We start from the raw sequence: 21,707 nt of genomic DNA on the forward strand, positions 1-21,707 counted from the left end.
AGGCTGATGTCATACTCTAAGCAACAGTCCCAGAGTAAGGAGCTCTTTCTGGAAATTCAGCACTAGAGAACTAGAAGCTGTAAGACTTAGATTCATTAAGTGAGCCACGGTCTTGCTGTAACGTTGTCAGAATGCGATGTTTATGTGCTGTCCTCAGACCCCTCAGCAGTGAGAGTTCATGTTCTATCTACTATAAACAAAGATCTGCTTCAGAAGTGTAAGTTTAAAAAAAAGTCTTAAAAGTGCATGTTTAGCTCTTGGTTTTTGTGTCTGATATATTATGTGGCTTTTTCTGCCCTCCAAATTACTATAGGCAGTCTGAACTTTGAGTGATTCTTTCTTGTTTTAGCTTTTTTTCTCATCTGTTTTGTAACTGTTGAGTCTGTTATGGAGATATACGTACTAAGGTGTGAATATTGATAAATTTTAAAGACAGAAGTTGTAGTGCTGATTTCTAAAAATATTGCTAAGCTAGCCTTAGTTTGAACTGCAGACTTTAAGATAGAAGTTGTAACGATCGCTTTAGAGAACAAAGGCTTCCAGTATGCTTTTATTCATATACTAATTCTGTAAAATGTCACAGGTAGCATATTGAAATAACTCTTATTTATTGTTCTTCAGAAAGTAGGTATTCATGATCAGTTATTCTGAATAAATCATAGGTTTGATCATTTAGCCTTTTTAAAAATATACATGATTCCAAAAGCATAATTGTTACTTTGTGCTTAGTTAAATGATGCTTCTTTTTGTGTGTGCTCTGCTTCTTAACTGTGTCATTTCAGTAATTACAGCGGCAATACACTGTGCTAAACTTGTAAGTGCCAGTCAAAATTGCATGATATGAAAGAGCCATTGTCTTTGTCAAAACAGCTGTGATCTTGAGCTAATGGCATTGATTTTAGTTCTCATGATCTAGTGAAAAAGTAAATAAAACTGATGTATGACCTGCAGTTTGTTCCCCAGCTCCAGTAGTGTTTTATGTTCTAGCATTGAAAAATATGTTGGCTAAACAACACATATTTCACTGAAAGTAGATTGTTCTGTTATCTGAATGAAGTTCCATTTTGTTTGCATTGTCTTTAGCAGGCATGAAGAATCTAAGGCTATTCATGAAACTGCACATGTAGGAGACTCTTTGATGGGCTGGAACAGACTCCTAATAGGGTCTGCATGATAGAACGTTTTTGTCTGAATAATTCAATGTCAGTTGCATTTAAAAAAAAAGATGTACTTGTTTTTTAAAATCCTGCTGTTTGTACAAGTTAGCATGACAAATCTTGCAAGACTAAAGTTTAGAGAAGCACTGTGTGAAAGAAAACAGTCATCTTAGGAATGTTAGGAACAAAACTGTGTAATTCAATTATAATTACATCTATTATCACCACTCTATTAAATGGTCTTTGATGCTTCCATTAATAAACATATTTTTTCCAGGTTTTGAATCTGTTTAAAATTGGTTTAGGTTTAAAACTTGTGTTCTCATGCTGTGAGCAAATAAACTGATGCAACACTCTGCAAGGTATCTTTTGTTTTGAAGAACAGAGAATAACTCAGAAAATACTGTTGAAGTCAACAAATACAGGAAGGAATCACAAAGCATGCAATGGAAACAGTTATGGATAATATTTGTCTTTATTTCAGGGGTCAAAATGGGTTTGTATGGGGCAGTATTTCATACTGGCTCTTCTCCAATACCCTGCCAAATCTGTGACCCACTGAAACCTCCATGGTGCCAAAGTCAGAAAGAATTGGAACAATAGTATTTTCCTCCAAAATATTTGGCCAGCAGAAGGAGCAGAAGTTGGTGTTTTGGTGGTGGGATGGGGATTCGGTGATCATAATTGCTTTAAAGTAAGAGGACCTTATAAGTAAGGGGGCATTGTACTTGAAGATAGATCAGCAAATATTATTTATATTATGCCATCTTATGTAAACAACCATGTGCAGTGCGTATAATGTGCTGAATGATGAGGGGCAAGGATTCATGTGTAGTATAGTCTAAAGGCACATGTTGGTGCTGTAGAGAACAATACAAAACAGCTAAAAGAGTAGGCTGTGATCTTTGTAGTTGGAATGTATCATGGAACAGATGAGGTTTTTTTGAGGAGCAAAGGGAGGCTGCCTAAACATTGAATTGGATAGTGTTTCATGAAGGGGGGTGGAGGAGCAGATAGTGTGAAGGAAGTAATTTATAAAGGAGGAGCAGGACAAAGAAGGTAGATAGCGTTCATAGGTGGGGAGAACAAGATCTGGGTAAAGAGGCAAATAATAGGCTTAAACATTTGTCTGATATTCAGTAAAGGAAATAGCTATCACTTTGTTCATATTTAGATAAAGGTCACTTATATATAGCGTCATCCATGGGTATGCATGGCATTGTCCAGGCAAGTATGAAGACATAGTTTCTCTTCCAAATGGAGTTTATACTGAGTCTAGAACTAGTAAGTAACAAAACTCCTGGTATGTAGAGGCTATATACTTTCCATAGCTGCTAATGTTAATTTTACATAAGATCTATTTTTGACAATCACACCCTTGCTAACTTGTTTGACTTTAAATTGTGTTGTATTTGGGACCGGGATTGAGCCTTATTTTTGTTTGGAAAACATATAGCACATCTTGAGTACTATCAGACACAAATAATAATCAGTTACCAAAATCAGTGTGATTTTATGCCAGGTTAGACAGAATTGTTCTGGGAAGTTTAAGGCAGGTCTGATGAGGCATGCGGGAGATTCAGATATTAAAATCAGGTAGCTCTACTTTTTGAAAATGTTCAGAAAGTAGTTTTATTTAAATTTATCTATTTTGCCTTGTCATAACTCCAACACAGCTTGGTCTTGAAACCCCTTATTAGTCTGAATCTGTTATTTTTTGGGTAAGGACTTGTTTGTGCCTTTAACTGATTTTGGGAGACATGGGGAGTTGATGATGCTGGGACATGGTCTGGGGGCTACTTTCAGCCCCCACCCCATTCCAGGCAGGTGGAGGGTCCGCAGCCCTAATTCCAGTGACTTACTCTGGCCTGACTATTAGCGTAATTTCTGACTCCAATTCCAGCCTAGCCCTTGGTGTGACCCTGGCACTGACACTTGGTGTGGCTTCTGACTCTGACTCTGGATTCACCCTTGCTATGGCTTCAGATTCTGGCTTTGACCTTTGGCTTGACTTCTGACTGTGATCTTGACTCCGCCCCGGCTCTGAGCACTAGTTCAGACTGCCCAGTTACAGGACCTGAAAGGGAGTAATTAGATATTTAAAAGAAATTCATTTGGGAACCCCAGTAATTCCCAAATCCACATGTCAACTTTCAGGGAATTTAGGTACAAAACATTACAGAAAAAACATAAAAATAATAAAAGAACCTGCACGCATGCTAATAAGCTTATCAGAATTCATCTGAGCTCTCTCAAGCGCTCTGGCAAGTGTAGTCTTTTAATACCCCACTCTAGGGGTATCCTTGTATTATAAATTCATCAGAGTTTCAGCTCAGAACAATAAACAATAAATAAAAATACATATTTTGTATTTGAATTACTTCTTGTTTGTTTTCACCTCTTGCTGTCTCAAGCAAAATTCCCTTGAGCAGAAGGATCAAAATAATCAAGAGTCTAATTTATTTTTCACCTGTTGATAATTAATTCTTCATTTGTTTAAATATTTTGCATGTGCAGTGAGGAACTAGGAGAATTTATGGAAATGAAAGGTGCCAACAGCCCTGGGATCCTTGTATTGACCACTGGCCTCAGCAAACCTTTCATGCGCCTGGATAAATACCCCACGTTACTCAAAGAGCTTGAAAGGCACATGGAGGTATATCTTATCAGCATTTATGTTCCATCTTAATGATGATTTGACAACAGTTATTTTAAAGGTACATGTCAAGCATGTTGGGCCCCAAATTGTGCTCCTTGTCTCTCCTTTCTGCCTTCTGAACAGTGCTCCAGTCATTGGGGTAGGGGTGGGGGGGAAACGGGGCGGGGTGGGGGGGCAGAAAGCACTTCCAGGATTATCACTCATAAAGTGAAAGTATTGGAGGTACCGGAACACCATGAAAAGTGCCAAAATGGCGTTCCGGCACTACTTGAGCCCTGCTTCTGAAATAAGAGAAGCAGTAGGCTTAAAACTCAGTGTAATCAGATTAACTGAACAACTCAGTAAGTGTAAAGCAAAACCCACCTAGGAATCTGAATTTCTCACTGATGGATCTGATCCACAAGCTCTCCAGGTGGATTGTGTTTTGAACCTGTCTCCTAAAAACTGTAATTAAGGCTACTCAAGGTTTTCTCTTACAAGAAAGGATTTTTTTTTCATAGTAGTGGTCTCGTTGTTCAAATGCTCCCTACTTGATACAGTCTCACTTACTTCTATTGAAATATGCCTGGCAATGAGACCTGGAAGTGTTCTAATGTGGTAGTATTTTAAGGGCCTACATTTGCATTTAAATGTTTTATTAAAAAAAAATTTGGGCGGGGGGGTGGAGTTGGTGTGTCATGTCTGTGATTTGCCGGCTGTGATAGTGTTCCATGTTAGCATAACCTGAAAAGAAGAGCATGGTTTAACTGTGACAATAAGGAAAGAGCAGTATAAGAGCATAAGATGTATGTTAACCTTTTTAAAGGAGTACTAATGGCAGAAACTTAAGTTTGCAAGTAATCTTTTGAAATCTAAGTCAGGTATATTTTTTCCAGACCTTGCTTTATGGATTCATGAAAGAATAGCATTTGTAGTAACATCATCAGAGATTCTGCATTCTTGCTACAAGTGTCCTATCAATGGAAGGAGGCAATGAAGAAGGCATAAAGAGGAGAACAAAAAGGGTTGTTACAAGTGTTACAAAGTTGTCTATACTGTAGTTACTATGTCTCCTAGGAAACATTTCATTACCATCCCCGGGAATTACAGTACTATTGTTTTTGTTTTTAGGATTATCATCCCGATCGACCAGAAATTCAGAAATCCATGACAGCCTTCAAAAACCTTTCCGTAAGAATTTTGAAGAGTAGATGTGTATTTATTTAGGAGAATGCTTGCTAATTTCATGCCCTGTAAAAGTTAATATTTTGATATGTGAAATCTTTAGAAATGTAGGGCTTGATTCCGTGCTCAGGCATAGTGAGGTGTGTGGGGGGTGTGCGCTGGCAGCCTGTTCCAGCTCCTTCATTCCTGTTTGCCCAGCCCCACTGGAAATTAAGGCAGTACATTAGCAGCCCTAACTTAATGTCAGCTGCAAATTAGGTGTAACAGAGCTCTGCTTTACCTCTTCCCTTTCCAGTCCACTCCTTGCTTCCAAATCATCCCCCTTTTAGCTTTACACCAGAAGAAGGCTCACCTGCACCTAGAACTTGTCCCTGGCCTTCTCCAGCCACCTTATGGCCTGTTTGTGCCGCTTAGGGAATGTGGTGATAGTGGGCTAAGGAATCCAGCCTGTAGTGTACATCCCTAGTGCAAGGGGGCAAGAGTAAAAATGAGCATTACATCATTGAAGCCTAGAATGGACGAGCTGAGAGGCTCCTGGTGATGGGGATAAGACCTGTCAGTTCTAACATGGATATCCAAGCAAAGAAATAAGAGGTGTGGTTGTTAGTGACATGTGTGTGCAACCCACTAACACTTTTTATAGCTACTAAAATAGTCAACATTGTGTGTTTCCTGTTGGATGGGGTTGCGCCATTAGTGTGACTTCGTTATATATATTTTATGGCCACTGTGAGACTTGGTTCCCTTTTTCTTGGATGCTGTAAAAACAAGTAGGAGGAAACAGCCCTTGCCCCCAAGAGTTTCAGACCAGTGGGAGAACAAATAGCGGAAAGGATAAGGGAGGGAGTATGAATTAGATCTGTATTTCTGCTTTCTGCTGGGTAGCTCGTTATTGTTTGGGAGTGAATAATACGCATAACATTAGAAGCGGCTCTAAGACTCGAAGAAGAACAAGGTAGTGACTTTTTAAAGGGATGTTGAGATCAGTAAATTAAAAGAAAAGTAGTAGTTTTGTAATTAACAATGTACATTTTAAAAAGCTACTTTAATGTAGTCCACTGAAAGAAATACTTCACACGTGAAAGCTTTGTCACTGTGCTTTATTTTATACTTCAAGCAGAGCACTGAGGACAAGTAATTACTTCAGCTGATACTGACTCCTAAATACAGTTCACGCAGACACCACCTTATTAGCACCTTCCCTATCTTTAACAGGCTCAATGTCAAGAGGTACGGAAAAGAAAAGAACTTGAACTCCAAATACTGACGGAAGCCATCCGCTGCTGGGAGGGAGAGGACATTAAAACACTGGGCAATGTAATTTACATGTCCCAGGTCATGATTCAGTGTGCTGGAAGTGAGGTAACGCAGTTCAATCTTCATTAAATATTCTTCTCTTGCAACTACAATTAATAATGAATAATGGATTGTATGTGTTAGGAACAAGAAGACCACTCCAAGAAAAAGGATATAGACTGAACAAATTTTATGTAGTATTTTGTTTAACCTAAGTGTCCTTATAAATGGGGGAAACTACTCTAAGATGTACAAGCTCAGCTAAAAGCTGACTAAATAGCCAGATATAGCTGTTGGAAACATTATAAAGTCTTAAGGGGTTGTAAGGGAGTCCAAAGTGCAAATTAAAGGGACTTTTCTCTGTGTATTGGTTACATTACAAAATAATTTGCCATGGTAGCTATTACTACATGGTAAAGACAATATGGAAATACTTTATGTTGTTGTTGTCCCAGACATACTCCTCCTTGGTTGATGGGGTTTTTGGACACCTTCCTCAAATATTGAATATTAAAATGACAAAAATCAGGGGACTGAGTGATTCTGGGGAATTGTAATGCCTTTCACCTTGAGATCATTGGTTTTAATGCCAGCCTTGCTTTGTAGTGATCGGAAATCTTTACCTTCTGACCCATGTGCAGTGTCCTATATAAAATAATTGAAGGTCTCTTTCTCAGTTTCCTAACACACAAGCAACCACATCACAGAAACCATCACCACAGTTGGCACTAATCGACAGGCTTGTTGGCAGAGAGGCCAAAGAACTGACTGGACCTGAATTATGAGCTACGCTTTAGAGGTGGTCTCTGTGTCAGGATCGAGGCCAGACCTATAGCCAGCTAAATTGAAGTGGGAAGGCAGTGAAAAACTCAGGAGTGCGGTTGCAAAGTTTTTGCATAGGAAAATTTAAAATATCAGATGCACTATCCTGAATTTTAGAAGATTTTAAAACCATTTAAGAACAAAGCTTGCACCAAAAAAAGTAATGGTATGAATCCAGATTTCTGCCATAAGGCAACTTGCCACTGTAGCAAGTTAGTTTCTTTTATAACACTCATAAACATATGTCTTACCCAACAAAACCCCAGACTCCCTCAAATACTCTCATATGTCTCTTATCAAATGCATATGAAAACCTTGGATCCTCAGCTTGGGTCGCTTAGCTTATTGGCCATGAATTTATAAAGTAGCTATGCCATTTTATCCCAGCTGAGAAATTGGCCTATATTCTACAAATATTGAAAAACTCCATTTAGAATACTTTGGATAAAGAGAACTTTTAGGAGGGGCAGAGAGGGAAAATGGTAAATATTTTGCTTTAAAAAAAAAAAGACAACTCCTAAATAAAGATAGCTAGCATGAAAGAAATGTCTCATATACAACAGGAATCCCATGAGTGGCAGTATAGTCAGTTGCTAGTGTTGAGGTTTATTTCTTCAAAGTAACTTGCAATATAAAAACCTGAATACAAGAGCTTGTTACAAACCTTTTTGAACAGAAAATTGAGTGCAGTTTGACTCCTCTTATTGCTAAGTATACATAGGTTAACTTTTGCTAAAAGTACGGTAGTATTGGTACTACACCAGTGAATGTTTTAAATACAAAAAAATTAGGGTCTACTGCCTTATTTATTTTTTTTAATTGTTTTCTTTGTTTTTTCATAAGGAAAAGAATGAAAGATATCTTCTTCTCTTCCCTAATATTTTGCTTATGTTGTCTGCCAGCCCTAGGATGAGTGGGTTTATCTATCAGGTAAAACAGATGTTTTAACTATGGTTATTCACAGCAAACTTAAAAAAGCTTTCTAAACTTATTTTCACTTCTCTTTTTATATGTATTCAGTATGCATATGTACTCTGAAAGGCAGAATTGTCCAGCTATTGGGATCCTAGGTTCTGTTTCTGCCACTGATCTGCTCTATGAACGTAGGCGAGTAACTTCAACTCTGTCTTTATTGTTTCCCTACTACTGATACTTTCCTTTGTAAAGTGCTGTTAGATTTATAAAGGAAAATGCAGTATAAGAGCTTATTCATAATATTACATAAACTGTTAAGCATTCAGGTTGCGAAGTCAAGCACTCAGAAGTTAGGAAATTCCAAAATTATTCAATCTCCTAACAATTATGCATTATGATACAGTCTTTAATTCTAAGATCACATACTATATTTTTCCCCCAAAAGTCCCCTTTTTCATTCTGTGTTTTTTATAGTCCGCATTCACAGTGTGGCCCCAGGCCTTATTTAACATTCACGTATGCATCGCATAAAAAATTATTAACTTCCTTATGGGTGTTTCTGTGATGCTGTCACCATAATAATTGAGTGCTAAGCAGTCATTAATAAATTTATCTTCAGAATATCCCAGTGAAGTGAGGTAACCACCTAGGACTGAATTTTGCAGAGTACTTAGCATTATACAACACGCATGTTCAAAGCTCATCTTCAATTGACTTCAGTTGCAGCAGCGAGTGCTCAGCATTTCTGTAAATCTGGCCCCACCTGTCTCATGTTAGGCACACTGAAAATAAGGAACATGCTGTTGGTGGTCACCTATGAAAAGGTTATTTATTTGGTTATTCTTTGAGTGGTGGGCCCAATGGCTGTTCACTGTGGGTGTGCACACACTCCAAGCACACAAGCCCAGAAGATTCTTTTCTAGCAGTGGGCGTTGGTCCATGCTTCCTTATCTTGATGACTTACTTCTCGCAGAGTAATCATCTCAGGAAGTCCAGTGGACAGTACACTCCCTCCTCAGCCTCCTGCAATCCTTAGGGCTTCAAGTAAAGCTAGAAAAAGTCCACTTCAATCACCACGCTGATTATAGAATTCATTAGAGTGCCTCTGGGCTTGACTTCAGTCAAAGCTTGCTTACCTCAGGACAGGAGTACAAGTACTCCTTTTCTTTTTACGGATACAGACTAACATGGCTGCTACTCTGAAATCTATTACCTCAGGACAGGTTCCTCATGATGAGAGAGCTCCTTTTCAAGCTCTGACTGAGTCCCCAAACTACAGCTTGTCCCTGTCTGGTCCTTCTCGACTACATGGGCGGCTGCATGTACATAACACCCTTCTCCAGACTCCTCCTTCGTTGCTTGCAGGCATGGCTATGCACAGTATAAGTGAGTTGTGAACCCTCAGATCGTTCTGTCTTCTCTTACCTGGTGGAAAAATGAGAAAGCCCCCTCTATCTTTAAAGAAACTAATCACATGCACCTTTCCTACTGTGTTGGGGAGCACATCTGGACAACCAAGTAGTGCAAGGTTCCTGGACCCAACAGGAATCCTAGCTACATATCAGTCTACCTGAACTTTGAGTAATACAGGAGGCTTGCAGAAGGTTTCTGCCTTTCCCACATTTCCATTGTGTTCTGGTCATGTTGTACAACTTAACCACAGTTTTATACATAAACAAGCATGGGGATAACAAGCTCTGCCCATATTTGCACAGAGGCCATCAGGTTCTGGAATCAGTGCCTCTGACACCAGATCACTCTCTCAGCAGTGTGCTTTCCCAGAATAATGAATACCCTAGCAGACAGTCTCAGCAGACACTTCCACAGGCAACACTATTGGGAACTTCGCAGTTCAGTGGTACAGAACATCTTCCAGCTTGGGGGGTGGGGGAGGAGTCACCGTCATGGGACTTCTTTGCACTTCAGATGACTTTGCTGCCTTAGACTGGTTGGGAAGGCCGAGCTCATCTGCCCCAGGCAGCTTGAAATTTTTAGAAGTATCCAGCCTATTCAGTGATGAGCTGCCAAAATCTTAACAACCGGTTCCCTCCTCACCCCACGAGGGGGTCGTTGCCCAACCCTGCCCCCCTGGACTCCTGCCTCATCCAACCCCCCGCGTTCCTTGACGCCCACCCCCACCAGGACCCCTGCCCCATCAACCCCTGTCCCCTGACTGCCCCCAGAATGGGGCAAGAGGGTCTCGTGGGCCACTGTAGTGGGTGCTGACCCCACCCCTAAGAGCCAGAGGGACCTGCTGGGGGGCGAGCTGGGGAGTCCCGGCAGTGCTTACCTGGGGCAGCTCCCAGGAAACATCTGGCAGGTCCCTCTGGCTCCTAGGGGCGGGGGAGCGTAGCTAGGGGAGAAGCAGGGGGGGCGGCTGCTCCCCCCACTGATCACATTAAAAGTGGTGCCTTAGGTGCCGACTCTGTGGGTGCTCTGGGGCTGGAGCACCCATGGGGAAAATTTGGTGGGTGCAGAGCACCTACCGGCAGCTCCCCACCCCGCGTCCGGCCCCAGCTCACCTCCGCTCCGCCGCCTCCTCCTGAACGCCCCACCCTGTTCTGCTTCTCCGCCCGGCCCCCCCTCACCCCCCCCCCCGGCTTCCTGAGAATCAGCTATTCGACGGGAAGCCTGGGAGGGCTAAGCAGGCGGCGGCTTCCTGCTCGGGCCGAGGGTGGCGGAGGTGAGCTGGGGCGGGGAGCAGTTCCCCTACATGCTGCCACCGGGTTACCTGCTGTGGCGCGGGCGGCCCTCCTCATGTTCCCTGCCCCAGCTCACCTTTGCCTCCCTGGGCCTGAGTGCAAAGCCGCCACCTGCTTCTCAGCCCACCCCAGCTTCCCGCACGAACAGCTGATTCGCGGGAAGCCAGGGGACGGGTGGAGAAGCAGAGCGGGGCGGCGCGTTCAGGGGAGGGGGCAGAGGCGGAGCAGAGGTGAGCTGGGGCCGGGCGCGGGGCGGGAAGCTGCCAGTGGGTGCTTTGCACCCACCAAATTTTCCCCTTGGGTGCTCCATCCCTGGAGCACCCATGGAGTCGGCGCCTAAGGCGTCACTTTTGGCCGGTTAAATTTAGAAGCCCTTTTAGAACCGGTTGTCCCTCACGGAACAACCGGTTCTAAAAGGGCTTCTCAATTTAACAACCGGTTCTAGCGAACCGTTGCGAACCGGCTCCAGCTCACAACTGAGCCTATTGCTCCTGTGCTGCTCAGTGGCACGTTTCCAGAGGGGATTCATTTCTGGTTGAGTGGTGAGAGTCACTAATGTATACTTTCCCTCTTGCCTCCCTCTGACTATGACTCCTGAACAAGTTTAAACAGGACAAATTGACAGTGATTCTGGCAGCACCTACATGGCTGAAACAGTTTTGGTTCACCAGCATCCTTCAGATGTTCATGTGTCCATGCATCTACTTGCACAGTTGCTGAACTGCCTGACTCAGGATGAAGGTAGAACCATCCATCCCAGCCTGAGATCCATCTACCTCGCAGCTTAGTGTTTGGATCGGCATTGAGCATGGAAATATTGTGCTCAGAGGCTGGTGAGTTCATTCTCAAAACAGCAGAAAGGCTTCCACAAGAAAATACTATCCTGCCAAGTGGAAGAAATTCTCCATCTGGTGCATTGCCAGGTAGCTCCACTAGACTCTGGAATCCCTGCCATCTTGAAATATCTTCTCTCCCTCAAGTCAGTGGGACTATCCATTAGTTTGTTGCACGTGCATCTGGCAGCGATCAGTGCTTTCCATCGTCTGATAGATAACTGCTCGATATTCACCCACCCTACAACTGCGAGGTTTCTAAAAGGTCTAGTCCCAACCTTCCCTCCAGTATCAACACTGATTCCTAACTGAGACCTCAGTCTAATTCTGTCAGCACGTATGAATCTACCATTCAGGCCCTTGGCCTCCTGCGTCTTTCCCCATCTTTCCATGGAAAGTAGCCTTCCTAATGGGAATTACTTCTGCTTGGAGACTAGGGAGGCTTGTGATGCTTATGGCAGATACTCCCTATGTGATGTTCATAGGGATAAAAGTGTCCCTAAGGTTACATCTCAAGTTCATTACAGAGGTTTCCTCCGAATTCCACTTGAATCAGGCCAGACATCTACTGGTGTTCCACACAAAACGTTGTGTCACTAGAAAAGACAGAACACTTAATTCTTTGGTTGTTCATGGAGCTGTTATCTTCTATCTACAAAGGACAAAGCTCCTTAGAAAATTTCTAAGATTATTCATCTCCTTCACTGAGTGGATGAAATTTTATCACAAAGGCTGTTGAAATGGATTTTGGGCTGTATTTGGCTGCATTTTGAACAAATGGAAACCCATCCTCCTCAGAGGGTGAGGGCTCATTTGACTACAGCATATGCTACCTCTGTAGCTTTTCTCCAAGGTGTACCTCCAAAAATCTACAGAGTGGCAACATGGAGCTTACTATGCACCTCTACCGGGCACTATGCAGTGGTCCATGCTACCTCAGCAGGTATATCCTTTGATTCAGCAGTCCTGTATTCCATCGTGCAGCACGGGTCCTCGCACCCTCCTCCTCAATGAGTACTCTTGTGAGTTGCCTACAGTGAATACCCATAGGGACCAGCGTTCGAAAAAGCAAAAATAGGTGACTATTTGTGGAATTTCCCTTTGTATATATACTTATTTACACTGGAAACCTGATTCTAAGAGTTAGCCATCCAGTTAGCACACAGAAACATATCATGTGGCCTATATATGCCATCAAAAGAGATCAAATGTTGAAAACTGAATACTTGAATGAGCTACAGACCAAAAATTATGTGCAGAAATTATTGAATCGTTTTAATTTAGTATTAAGTAAACATGAGAAAACTGCAATCTGCTTGCAGACCATTTTAGGTCAGAAAAAGAAGTGTAATCTGTGACTATGTTATTCACTGTGAATTACCTGCCCAGTTCTGTTTAAAGCCTTGGTACTCTTGCATAAAGAATTTTATAGCTTTTGATGACAAGAAGGGACAGGTCCTCAGTTTTACATGTCTTCAGAAAGACAGCTCCACTGTATCATAGGATCTGCTGGCATCATGCTGGTGTCTTGGTTCAGTACTGTCTCAGGTAGAAGTTGCATCTATAGTACTGAATTATCAACTTCACTAAGTATGGAACATGTGTGGAAATATGTGTTCCTAGTAGGTCTCAAATCCACAGATGGTCAAGGTCCTCTCTTAGTGAGTTTGCATTGTAATGTATTTACATGCACTACCCATAGCTCGTGCAGATTTCAAGTTGACTCATGATATTAAGCACAGAAGTTGTTCTTGGCACAAAAAGCTATGTAATTTGGTTATTCTTTTTCCATGGTATTTTAAATATTATTGCTGATCTAATGTGTATGTTTCAATTTACTGGTTTATCATCTGTTTGAATTATGCGTATTTTAAATGTATGTATTTTTAGCTATTAAACATCTTTGGGTTCTTTTTTTTTTTTTTTTCAAAAAAAAAAGAAAAAAGAAAAAAGAAAAAAAAAACATGTTATGACTTTTCTAGGGAAAACTGCCAATGACAGGAATGACCATCACAAAGCTAGAAGACAGCGAAAATCACAAAAATTCATTTGAAATAGCAGGTAATGTTCATGAGCATTATTGATTTGTTTTTGTTGATCATAGAAACATAGGGTTGAAAGGGACCTCAGGAGGTGATCTAGTCCATCTACCAGCGCGGAGGCAGGATTAAATACAGCTAGATCATTCCAGTTCATCTTACCGGTTCTTTAAAACCTCCAGTCACAGGGATGCCACAGCCTCCTAGGTTTAAAATAAATTAAAAAAAAAAAAAAAAAGACTGCCCATCCCAGGCTGTGTGTGCCCTTGACACTCCGTTTATTTTGTATTATTTTAACTCCACTGTTCTCTCCGTGTACCCCAAGCAGCCCTTTTTATAGTAAACATAAGCTCTTCCCCAGGCCCCTGGCCCCATCAACACAATTGCCTAGACCCTCACAAATGTTTTCTCCCCCTCTTCCCTTTAAAAGCAAGGAAGAACAGACAAGCCTTACAGCCTGTCTCTAACAGTCAGCAAATTCAGGCTACTACTTTGGACCAAGAAAGGAAGAAAATTCTAGAGGGTCTCTGTCATAAATATAAAGGGAAGGGTAACCACCTTTCTGTAAACAGTGCTATAAAATCCCTCCTGGCCAGAGGCAAAACCCTTTCACCTGTAAAGGCTTAAGAAGCTAAACTCTCTGTTTTTAACTAACTTTACACCCGAGAGTTAGAAAGAAAACAAAAAAAAAACTGGCTTGTAAAATTTTGCTGTGCTGTAACCTGATAGCTGTTCTCAGCCTACAGAAAAATCCTTTTGTTATGCCTGCTGCTCTGTCCCCCAGGCACAAAGACATAATCTACAGCTGCAATCACCTTTTACAAAAGCTTTTAAAATCCTGCTGTGCTTCTGGTTCAAAATGATCTCTGGTTCAAAATGATCCCACCACTGCCACCATGTCAAGATTCCTTCCCCACTCTGAACTCTAGGGTACAGATGTGGGGACCTGCATGAAAGACCCCCTAAGCTTATTCTTACCAGCTTAGGTTAAAAATTCCCCAAGGTACAAACTTTGCCTTGTCCTTGAACAATATACTGCCACTACCAAGCGTTTTAAATAAAGAACAGGGAAAGAGACCACTTGGAGATGTCTCCCCTGCCCCCCCCCCCCCCCCCAAATATCCCCCCAAGCCCTACACCCCCTTTCCTGGGGAAGACTTGATAATAATCCTCACCAATTTGTACAGGTGAACACAGACGCAAACCCTTGGATCTTAAGAACAATGAAAAATCAATCAGGTTCTTAAAAGAAAAATTTTAATTAAAGAAAAGGTAAAAGAATCACCTCTGTAAAATCAGGATGGTAAATACCTTACAGGGTAATCAGATTCAAAACATAGAGAATCCCTCTAGGCAAAACCTTAAGTTACAAAAAGACACAAAAACAGGAATATACATTCCCTCCAGCACCGCTTATTTTACCAGCCATTAAACAAAAGGAAATCTAACACATTTTCTAGCTAGATTGCTTACTAACTTAACAGGAGTTGGAAGCTGCATTCCTCATCTGTTCCTGGCAAAAGCATCACACAGACAGACAAACCCTTTGTTCCCCCCCTCCAGATTTGAAAGTATCTTGTCCCCTCATTGGTCATTTTGGGTCAGGTGCCAGCGAGGTTATCTTAGCTTCTTAACCCTTTACAGTTGAAAGGGTTTTGCCTCTGGCCAGGAGGGATTTTATAGCACTGTATACAGAAAGGTGGTTACCATTCCCTTTATATTTATGACAGTCTCTAACAGAGAACTCGCTACCAGAAGCAAACTCCCATCATGAAGGGGCCTCAGCTCAGGTTTCTCCACTGGTGGTATGTCGTGGGGAGAGAAGCAGTTGCTTAGATATATTCATGGCCATTTATTGTATTATAGATTAACACAAACACCTTACAATTGCCCCAGAAAGCAAAAGGATCCAGTGCAGGTTACTGAAGACAGGTTTTACGTGCTCACAGTAAAACAGACTGCATTGCAAGTGGACTGCTCTGCTGAATTCTGCACCTGCTTCAGTTTGTGGGTAAATTTAAGGTATTGCCCCAAGTAGATTCTATTGAAATAGTTTAATCTCAGGGGGACGAAGGTGTCATGAGGGTCATAAGGCCTACAGCCAGAAGAATAACCTCCTGGCTATATGACGAGGGAGAAAAAGCCAAAGCTAGTTATTGCTGCTACCAATTGCTGCTTTCAGAAGCAGCTGAAAATCTAACCTCGCATACCTTGTAGCAAACCAGAACAGCCAAGGCCCACCCACCCATCCTCTCGCTCACTCTCTTCTCAGCTAGCAGCCCTGATGTTGTCTTCATAATACCCTCCGGTTGCTTCCCCCAAGTGATATACTTTCACCCCAGTTTTATTATCTAGATTAAGTGTCAGGCAGCCAAACTGGATCAACCCTTAAACATTGAGTAGTGCAATCAACTGTTCTGGCCAGGTCAAATGAAATGGAGACTCTAAGCTGTGTCATCTGCATGCTGAAGATTCAGCAATCCATGTCTCCTCACTAACTGTGTGCCTTAATCTTGTGGTTCTGTACCTGTATAGAGTCTAGGGACAAACTGTAGGGTTAGATGCTATATGCAGAGGAGTTGTAGCCATGTCAGTCCCAGGATACTAGAGAGTCAAGGTAGGTGAAGTAGTATTTTTTTGTTAGATGCTATTTTTTGATTGCTTGATTGTTTTTGGTGGAGGGGCGTCATCTGCATTTCTCAGTCGAGACCAGGATGACTTCAATTGCTAGATCAATTTCTTTGCATAAACTTTCCTTAATAAAGATTGCAAAACGTCCTGTGTCTATAAAGACGGACATCTGAAGAAAAATCTGTCACAGTGAGGAAAGGAGTTGAAACATCATTCCTTCGGACAGAAATTACACTTTTAAGTCTTTGTTTAGCTCTTAGGTATTACAAGGATTCAGTGCGTGACAAAAACCGATTACTATTTTAGTGTTTCTAAAGAATAAAATAATTGTTTTTTAGACTTTCTAAATCTTGTGTTTTCTCCTAGGAAATATGATTGAGCGGATATTAGTATCGTGTAACAACCAACAAGATTTGCATGAATGGGTGGATCATCTGCAGAAGCAAACCAAAGTTACAACTGTTGGGAATCCCACTATTAAACCTCATTCTGTGCCATCTCACACTGTAAGAAATACTTCAGTCATAGGGGCTGAAACAAACAAGCTTTTGCTTGAGTTGTTAGGAGAAAGATTATGTGGATTATAAATCTCATACTACTATATAAATCATTCTAATTTTTTTTCACCAGTAACAGGAACCAGATGTTTTAATTGACCCAATTTGTTGTTTACCCAATTTGCTTTATATATTTTCAAAATTAGAGGAAAGGTTTGGTCACTCATGCACAGATACAAAATATATATTGTAATTTAACAGTTTGGCTTCAACAGATCAAAAGAAAATTCCCAGGAAATTCGTGGCTAAGGCTGAGACTCCATCTCTAACTTACTACTGTTATGCCTGAAAATTGCATTTGATATTTTCCTTTAATGGTTCTTAGAATAATGGGTTATGTTGCATCACCGTGGCAAAGCAGGTTAAAACTGTTTGGACACTTTTTTCACCACAACATTTTTTTCTGTTTAAAAATGCTTCTTTTTCAAAATGTTCTTTTTGATGAAAGTGTTGATTTGAGCTAACGTTCCTTCAGGGCAAAGAAACCTGTAAACGAAAAAAATGTTAGTTTTGAAAAACCTTTTGGGAAATTCTGAAGTATCATTTTGAATTGCAATTTATTTCAGAGCTTTTTTTCATTTGTATATGATTTTTACATCATTTCCTAATATGTCGGTTAGAGCCATGCACAATTTACATTGCTGTTTTTGACATGTCATAACATAACATTCTCTTCGTATTTTAAATTTTACGTTAACTGTTATATTTCATGCATTTTATTTGTGTCAGATTGTTTCGTTATAACACAGAGGAGACACTTGGACCTAGAAAAGAAGATAAAATGTTTCAGTCTGTACTAAGTAGCAGGTGTCTACAATGATTTTAAAAATAAAATAATAAGATATTTCAACTATTATATTATGCCATATTATGATGTCACTAATAGTACTAGTGGATGTTATGAAATAATGGAAAATTAATGGAAAAATGGAGAACATGTTAACAAAATTTGTAACGAAATTCTGAAATGAAAATTTTATTAAATTGCTTTTCAGGCAATTTGGAAAATATTTGTTTTTGTTCTAATTCAGTTCAAAAACTAATTTCAAATGTCCCCACAAACCAGAACTTTTGAGTTTCAGTCTGCTCTGCAAGTAACTTCCTGGCAATTCTAAATTTGAGTGAGTTAAGCTAAATTGTTCTTTTGCGCTCACTCTTTAAATGTGAAACGTGAAAGGGGTGTGAGCAAGGATCTCGAAGCTGTTGTGGTTCAATACATACTGTTTCTGTGGTAGATGATAATAGTTTGTTGAATGAAATTATGTTCTGTTGTGTCAGTAATTATTATTCAGCTTTTAAAACTGTGCTAGTTGGAGCTGTAATAGATAGAAATGTTAGGTAGCCAGTGTAAGTGATTTTGTCTGTTTTTGAAAATTACTTTTTAATTTGGCAGCTTCCTTCTCATCCAGTAACACCATCCAGCAAACATTCAGACAGCAAACCAGTACCACTGACTCCTGCATACCACACGCTTCCACATCCTTCACATCATGGGACTCCACATACCACTATAAACTGGGGACCTCTGGAACCTCCTAAAACTCCCAAACCTTGGAGCTTGAGCTGTTTACGACCTGCACCTCCTCTACGGCCTTCAGCAGCTCTCTGTTATAAAGAGGTGAGGTATCGGAACCCAGAAATGTGACCGTAAAATTACAGGACTACACTTAAGAGGTGTAACTCAGTTCTTTTCATATCATGATCTTACATAGTTCTGTATGTGTGTTTATATTGTGTATGTTTTCACTTCATAGAATCATAGAATATCAGGGTTGGAAGGGACCCCAGAAGGTCATCTAGTCCAACCCCCTGCTCAAAGCAGGACCAATTCCCAGTTAAATCATCCCAGCCAGGGCTTTGTCAAGCCTGACCTTAAAAACCTCTAAGGAAGGAGATTCTACCACCTCCCTAGGTAACGCATTCCAGTGTTTCACCACCCTCTTAGTGAAAAAGTTTTTCCTAATATCCAATCTAAACCTCCCCCACTGCAACTTGAGACCATTACTCCTCGTTCTGTCATCTGCTACCATTGAGAACAGTCTAGAGCCATCCTCTTTGGAACCCCCTTTCAGGTAGTTGAAAGCAGCTATCAAATCCCCCCTCATTCTTCTCTTCTGCAGGCTAAACAATCCCAGCTCCCTCAGCCTCTCCTCATAACTCATGTGTTCCAGTCCCCTAATCATTTTTGTTGCCCTTCGCTGGACTCTCTCCAATTTATCCACATCCTTCTTGAAGTGTGGGGCCCAAAACTGGACACAGTACTCCAGATGAGGCCACACCAATGTCGAATAGAGGGGAACGATCACGTCCCTCGATCTGCTCGCTATGCCCCTACTTATACATCCCAAAATGCCATTGGCCTTCTTGGCAACAAGGGCACACTGCTGACTCATATCCAGCTTCTCGTCCACTGTCACCCCTAGGTCCTTTTCCGCAGAACTGCTGCCTAGCCATTCGGTCCCTAGTCTGTAGCTGTGCATTGGGTTCTTCCGTCCTAAGTGCAGGACTTATTGAACCTCATCAGATTTCTTTTGGCCCAATCCTCCAATTTGTCTAGGTCTTTCTGTATCCTATCCCTCCCCTCCAGCGTATCTACCACTCCTCCCAGTTTAGTATCATCCGCAAATTTGCTGAGAGTGCAATCCACACCATCCTCCAGATCATTTATGAAGATATTGAACAAAACCGGCCCCAGGACCGACCCTTGGGGTACTCCACTTGATACCGGCTGCCAACTAGATATGGAGCCATTGATCACTACCCGTTGAGCCCGACAATCTAGCCAGCTTTCTACCCACCTTGTAGTGCATTCATCCAGCCCATACTTCCTTAACTTGCTGACAAGAAAACTGTGGGAGACCGTGTCAAAAGCTTTGCTAAAGTCAAGAAACAATACATCCACTGCTTTCCCTTCATCCACAGAACCAGTAATCTCATCATAAAAGGCGATTAGATTAGTCAGGCATGACCTTCCCTTGGTGAATCCATGCTGGCTGTTCCTGATCACTTTCCTCTCATGCAAGTGCTTCAGGATTGATTCTTTGAGGACCTGCTCCATGATTTTTCCAGGGACTGAAGTGAGGCTGACTGGCCTGTAGTTCCCAGGATCCTCCTCCTTCCCTTTTTTAAAGATTGGAACTTAACTTCATTTAAGTTAACACTGAAACAGTGGTAATTGATTAGTGCCCACTTGTATTCATTATTATTATTATTATTATTTTATCATCATCATCATCTATTGGGGCAGATGGAATGGAAATCCTCTGCATTCATGCATCCCTATCTGCGCCATGAAGATTTTCTCCTAGTTTTTTTTTTCTACTTCCCATATACCTAGTTCTCTGTATCCTGCTCTACTTCTACAATCCCTCTGGTCCGATAGGGTGCGGGAAAACCTTTTGCAGTGAGAGAATGCTGTGTTTAAAATTGACCAAAGTGAGACATTCTCTCGGTAACCTCAGAGATCAGAGTGTTGCCACTGCTTGCTGGTGAATGGAGAAAGAGTCCAGAATCAACAATCTAACCGGCATTTCCTACTGCATAGGATTCTCTCATAGTTTTGAGTATCTACAATTGTTATGACTAATTTCATTCCTGAATATTAAACTGTTGTTTACATGCACTTAGTAAACCTTTAAATTTAATCCTAGGACTTATAGTATATGACTTTTTGTGCATCAGCTTCAAATTGTGGTATCATTTATGATGACGTGTAATGATTCTTCGTTCTTCTTTATACTCCACCCCTCATCCTTTAATGTTGCAGATTTTAATCTGGTCTGTAAAAGAAATACAAAATTATTTTTAGTAATCCACAAAAGGATGGCAGTGGTAGACTAACTTGTTCTTATCACTAAATTCTGCCCTTCTGTAAAAATGAAGAATATTTAAAATGTTTGGTTTATGCAGAATTTGGTGGTGTGTGTAATTTGATGACCGAGGCAGCTGTGTCTAGTAAATGAAGCCAGAGATTCTATTACTGACTTGCTGTGAGACCATGGGTAACTCACAGCCACTTTGTCTCTCTCTATTTACAAGCTGTAGAATGGGGGAAATAATGTTTAGTCACTTTGATAAAGCATGCTGAGATCCTCTTATGGGGGTGCACTATAAAAGGGCAAGGTAATAGGCATATGACAGAGAAGTATTATACTTTATTCAGAAGCAATATTAAATTTCTGTTGAAAAACTTGTTTCATGCATTGTCATGATTCTGATTTAATGTTAAGAACCAATTCCCAAAGGAATGTGCACAATTGTTCCTGCAAATATCTTGAGTGTGCATGCAGGAGATGAGTTTGAAATTTGAATTTTTTGCAGGCACACAAATTGTGCTCTGTTTACATTATGGGGTCAGTCTTTTGACAAACAGTTGTCACTCATGAAACACTTAATCAAAAAAAAAAACAAAAAAAAAACCACCACCACCACCTCCAAAGGGAATGTGGGAGAGAGATGGCCTTTAATTTGAAGGTTAAACATTTTGATTTAATTACTACGTTAGCTTATTCAGCTGCAGTGTATGTCCATCTTTTAAATTAAATATAAGTAAACTTCTTTCATGCGTTGGTATTCATAACATTTGTTTAATTCTTAAATGTGGCAAAATTTCACTCATCTTTACAGTGCTTATTATATGACTGAATGTTTGAAACCTATCTTCATCCTCTTTGGTCTTTGTCCTGCTCATTCATCTTTTCACTTTCTTGTTCTACACATGTATAGAGGCTGTCTTGTATTCTGAAGGTAAGGGGTAGATCAGTATGTATTTTGTATCCTTATACATTAGCATGACTCACTGTAGAGCAGAAGTGTTGAATCTCTGTCAATGTATTCTTTTGCTGTAGCTCTCTCCTTTCAAAGCTATAACAAGCACTCTTCAAATTTTGATTTAAAGAAATAGATGTGTATAACCTACCAACCTTCCACTTT

At 40.9% G+C, this 21,707-nt stretch overlaps 1 protein-coding gene across 6 annotated transcripts in view; it reads left to right on the plus strand.

Moving 5' to 3' along the window:
• The window catches only part of ARHGEF7 (Rho guanine nucleotide exchange factor 7), a 193,372-nt gene that overhangs the window by 136,796 nt on the left and 34,869 nt on the right, over nucleotides 1–21,707 (plus strand). For all 6 annotated transcript variants that reach the window (XM_048855274.2, XM_048855282.2, XM_048855289.2 and 3 more), the window contains 7 exons: nucleotides 3,675–3,813; nucleotides 4,927–4,986; nucleotides 6,196–6,342; nucleotides 7,942–8,028; nucleotides 13,531–13,609; nucleotides 16,585–16,724; nucleotides 18,169–18,393. In XM_048855274.2, coding sequence (XP_048711231.1) covers nucleotides 3,675–3,813; nucleotides 4,927–4,986; nucleotides 6,196–6,342; nucleotides 7,942–8,028; nucleotides 13,531–13,609; nucleotides 16,585–16,724; nucleotides 18,169–18,393 — 877 coding nt within the window. The remainder of the gene's footprint in view (nucleotides 1–3,674; nucleotides 3,814–4,926; nucleotides 4,987–6,195; nucleotides 6,343–7,941; nucleotides 8,029–13,530; nucleotides 13,610–16,584; nucleotides 16,725–18,168; nucleotides 18,394–21,707) is intronic.

This window comes from Caretta caretta, chromosome 1 (assembly GCF_965140235.1).
Source record: "Caretta caretta isolate rCarCar2 chromosome 1, rCarCar1.hap1, whole genome shotgun sequence".
Lineage (NCBI taxonomy): Eukaryota > Metazoa > Chordata > Testudines > Cheloniidae > Caretta > Caretta caretta.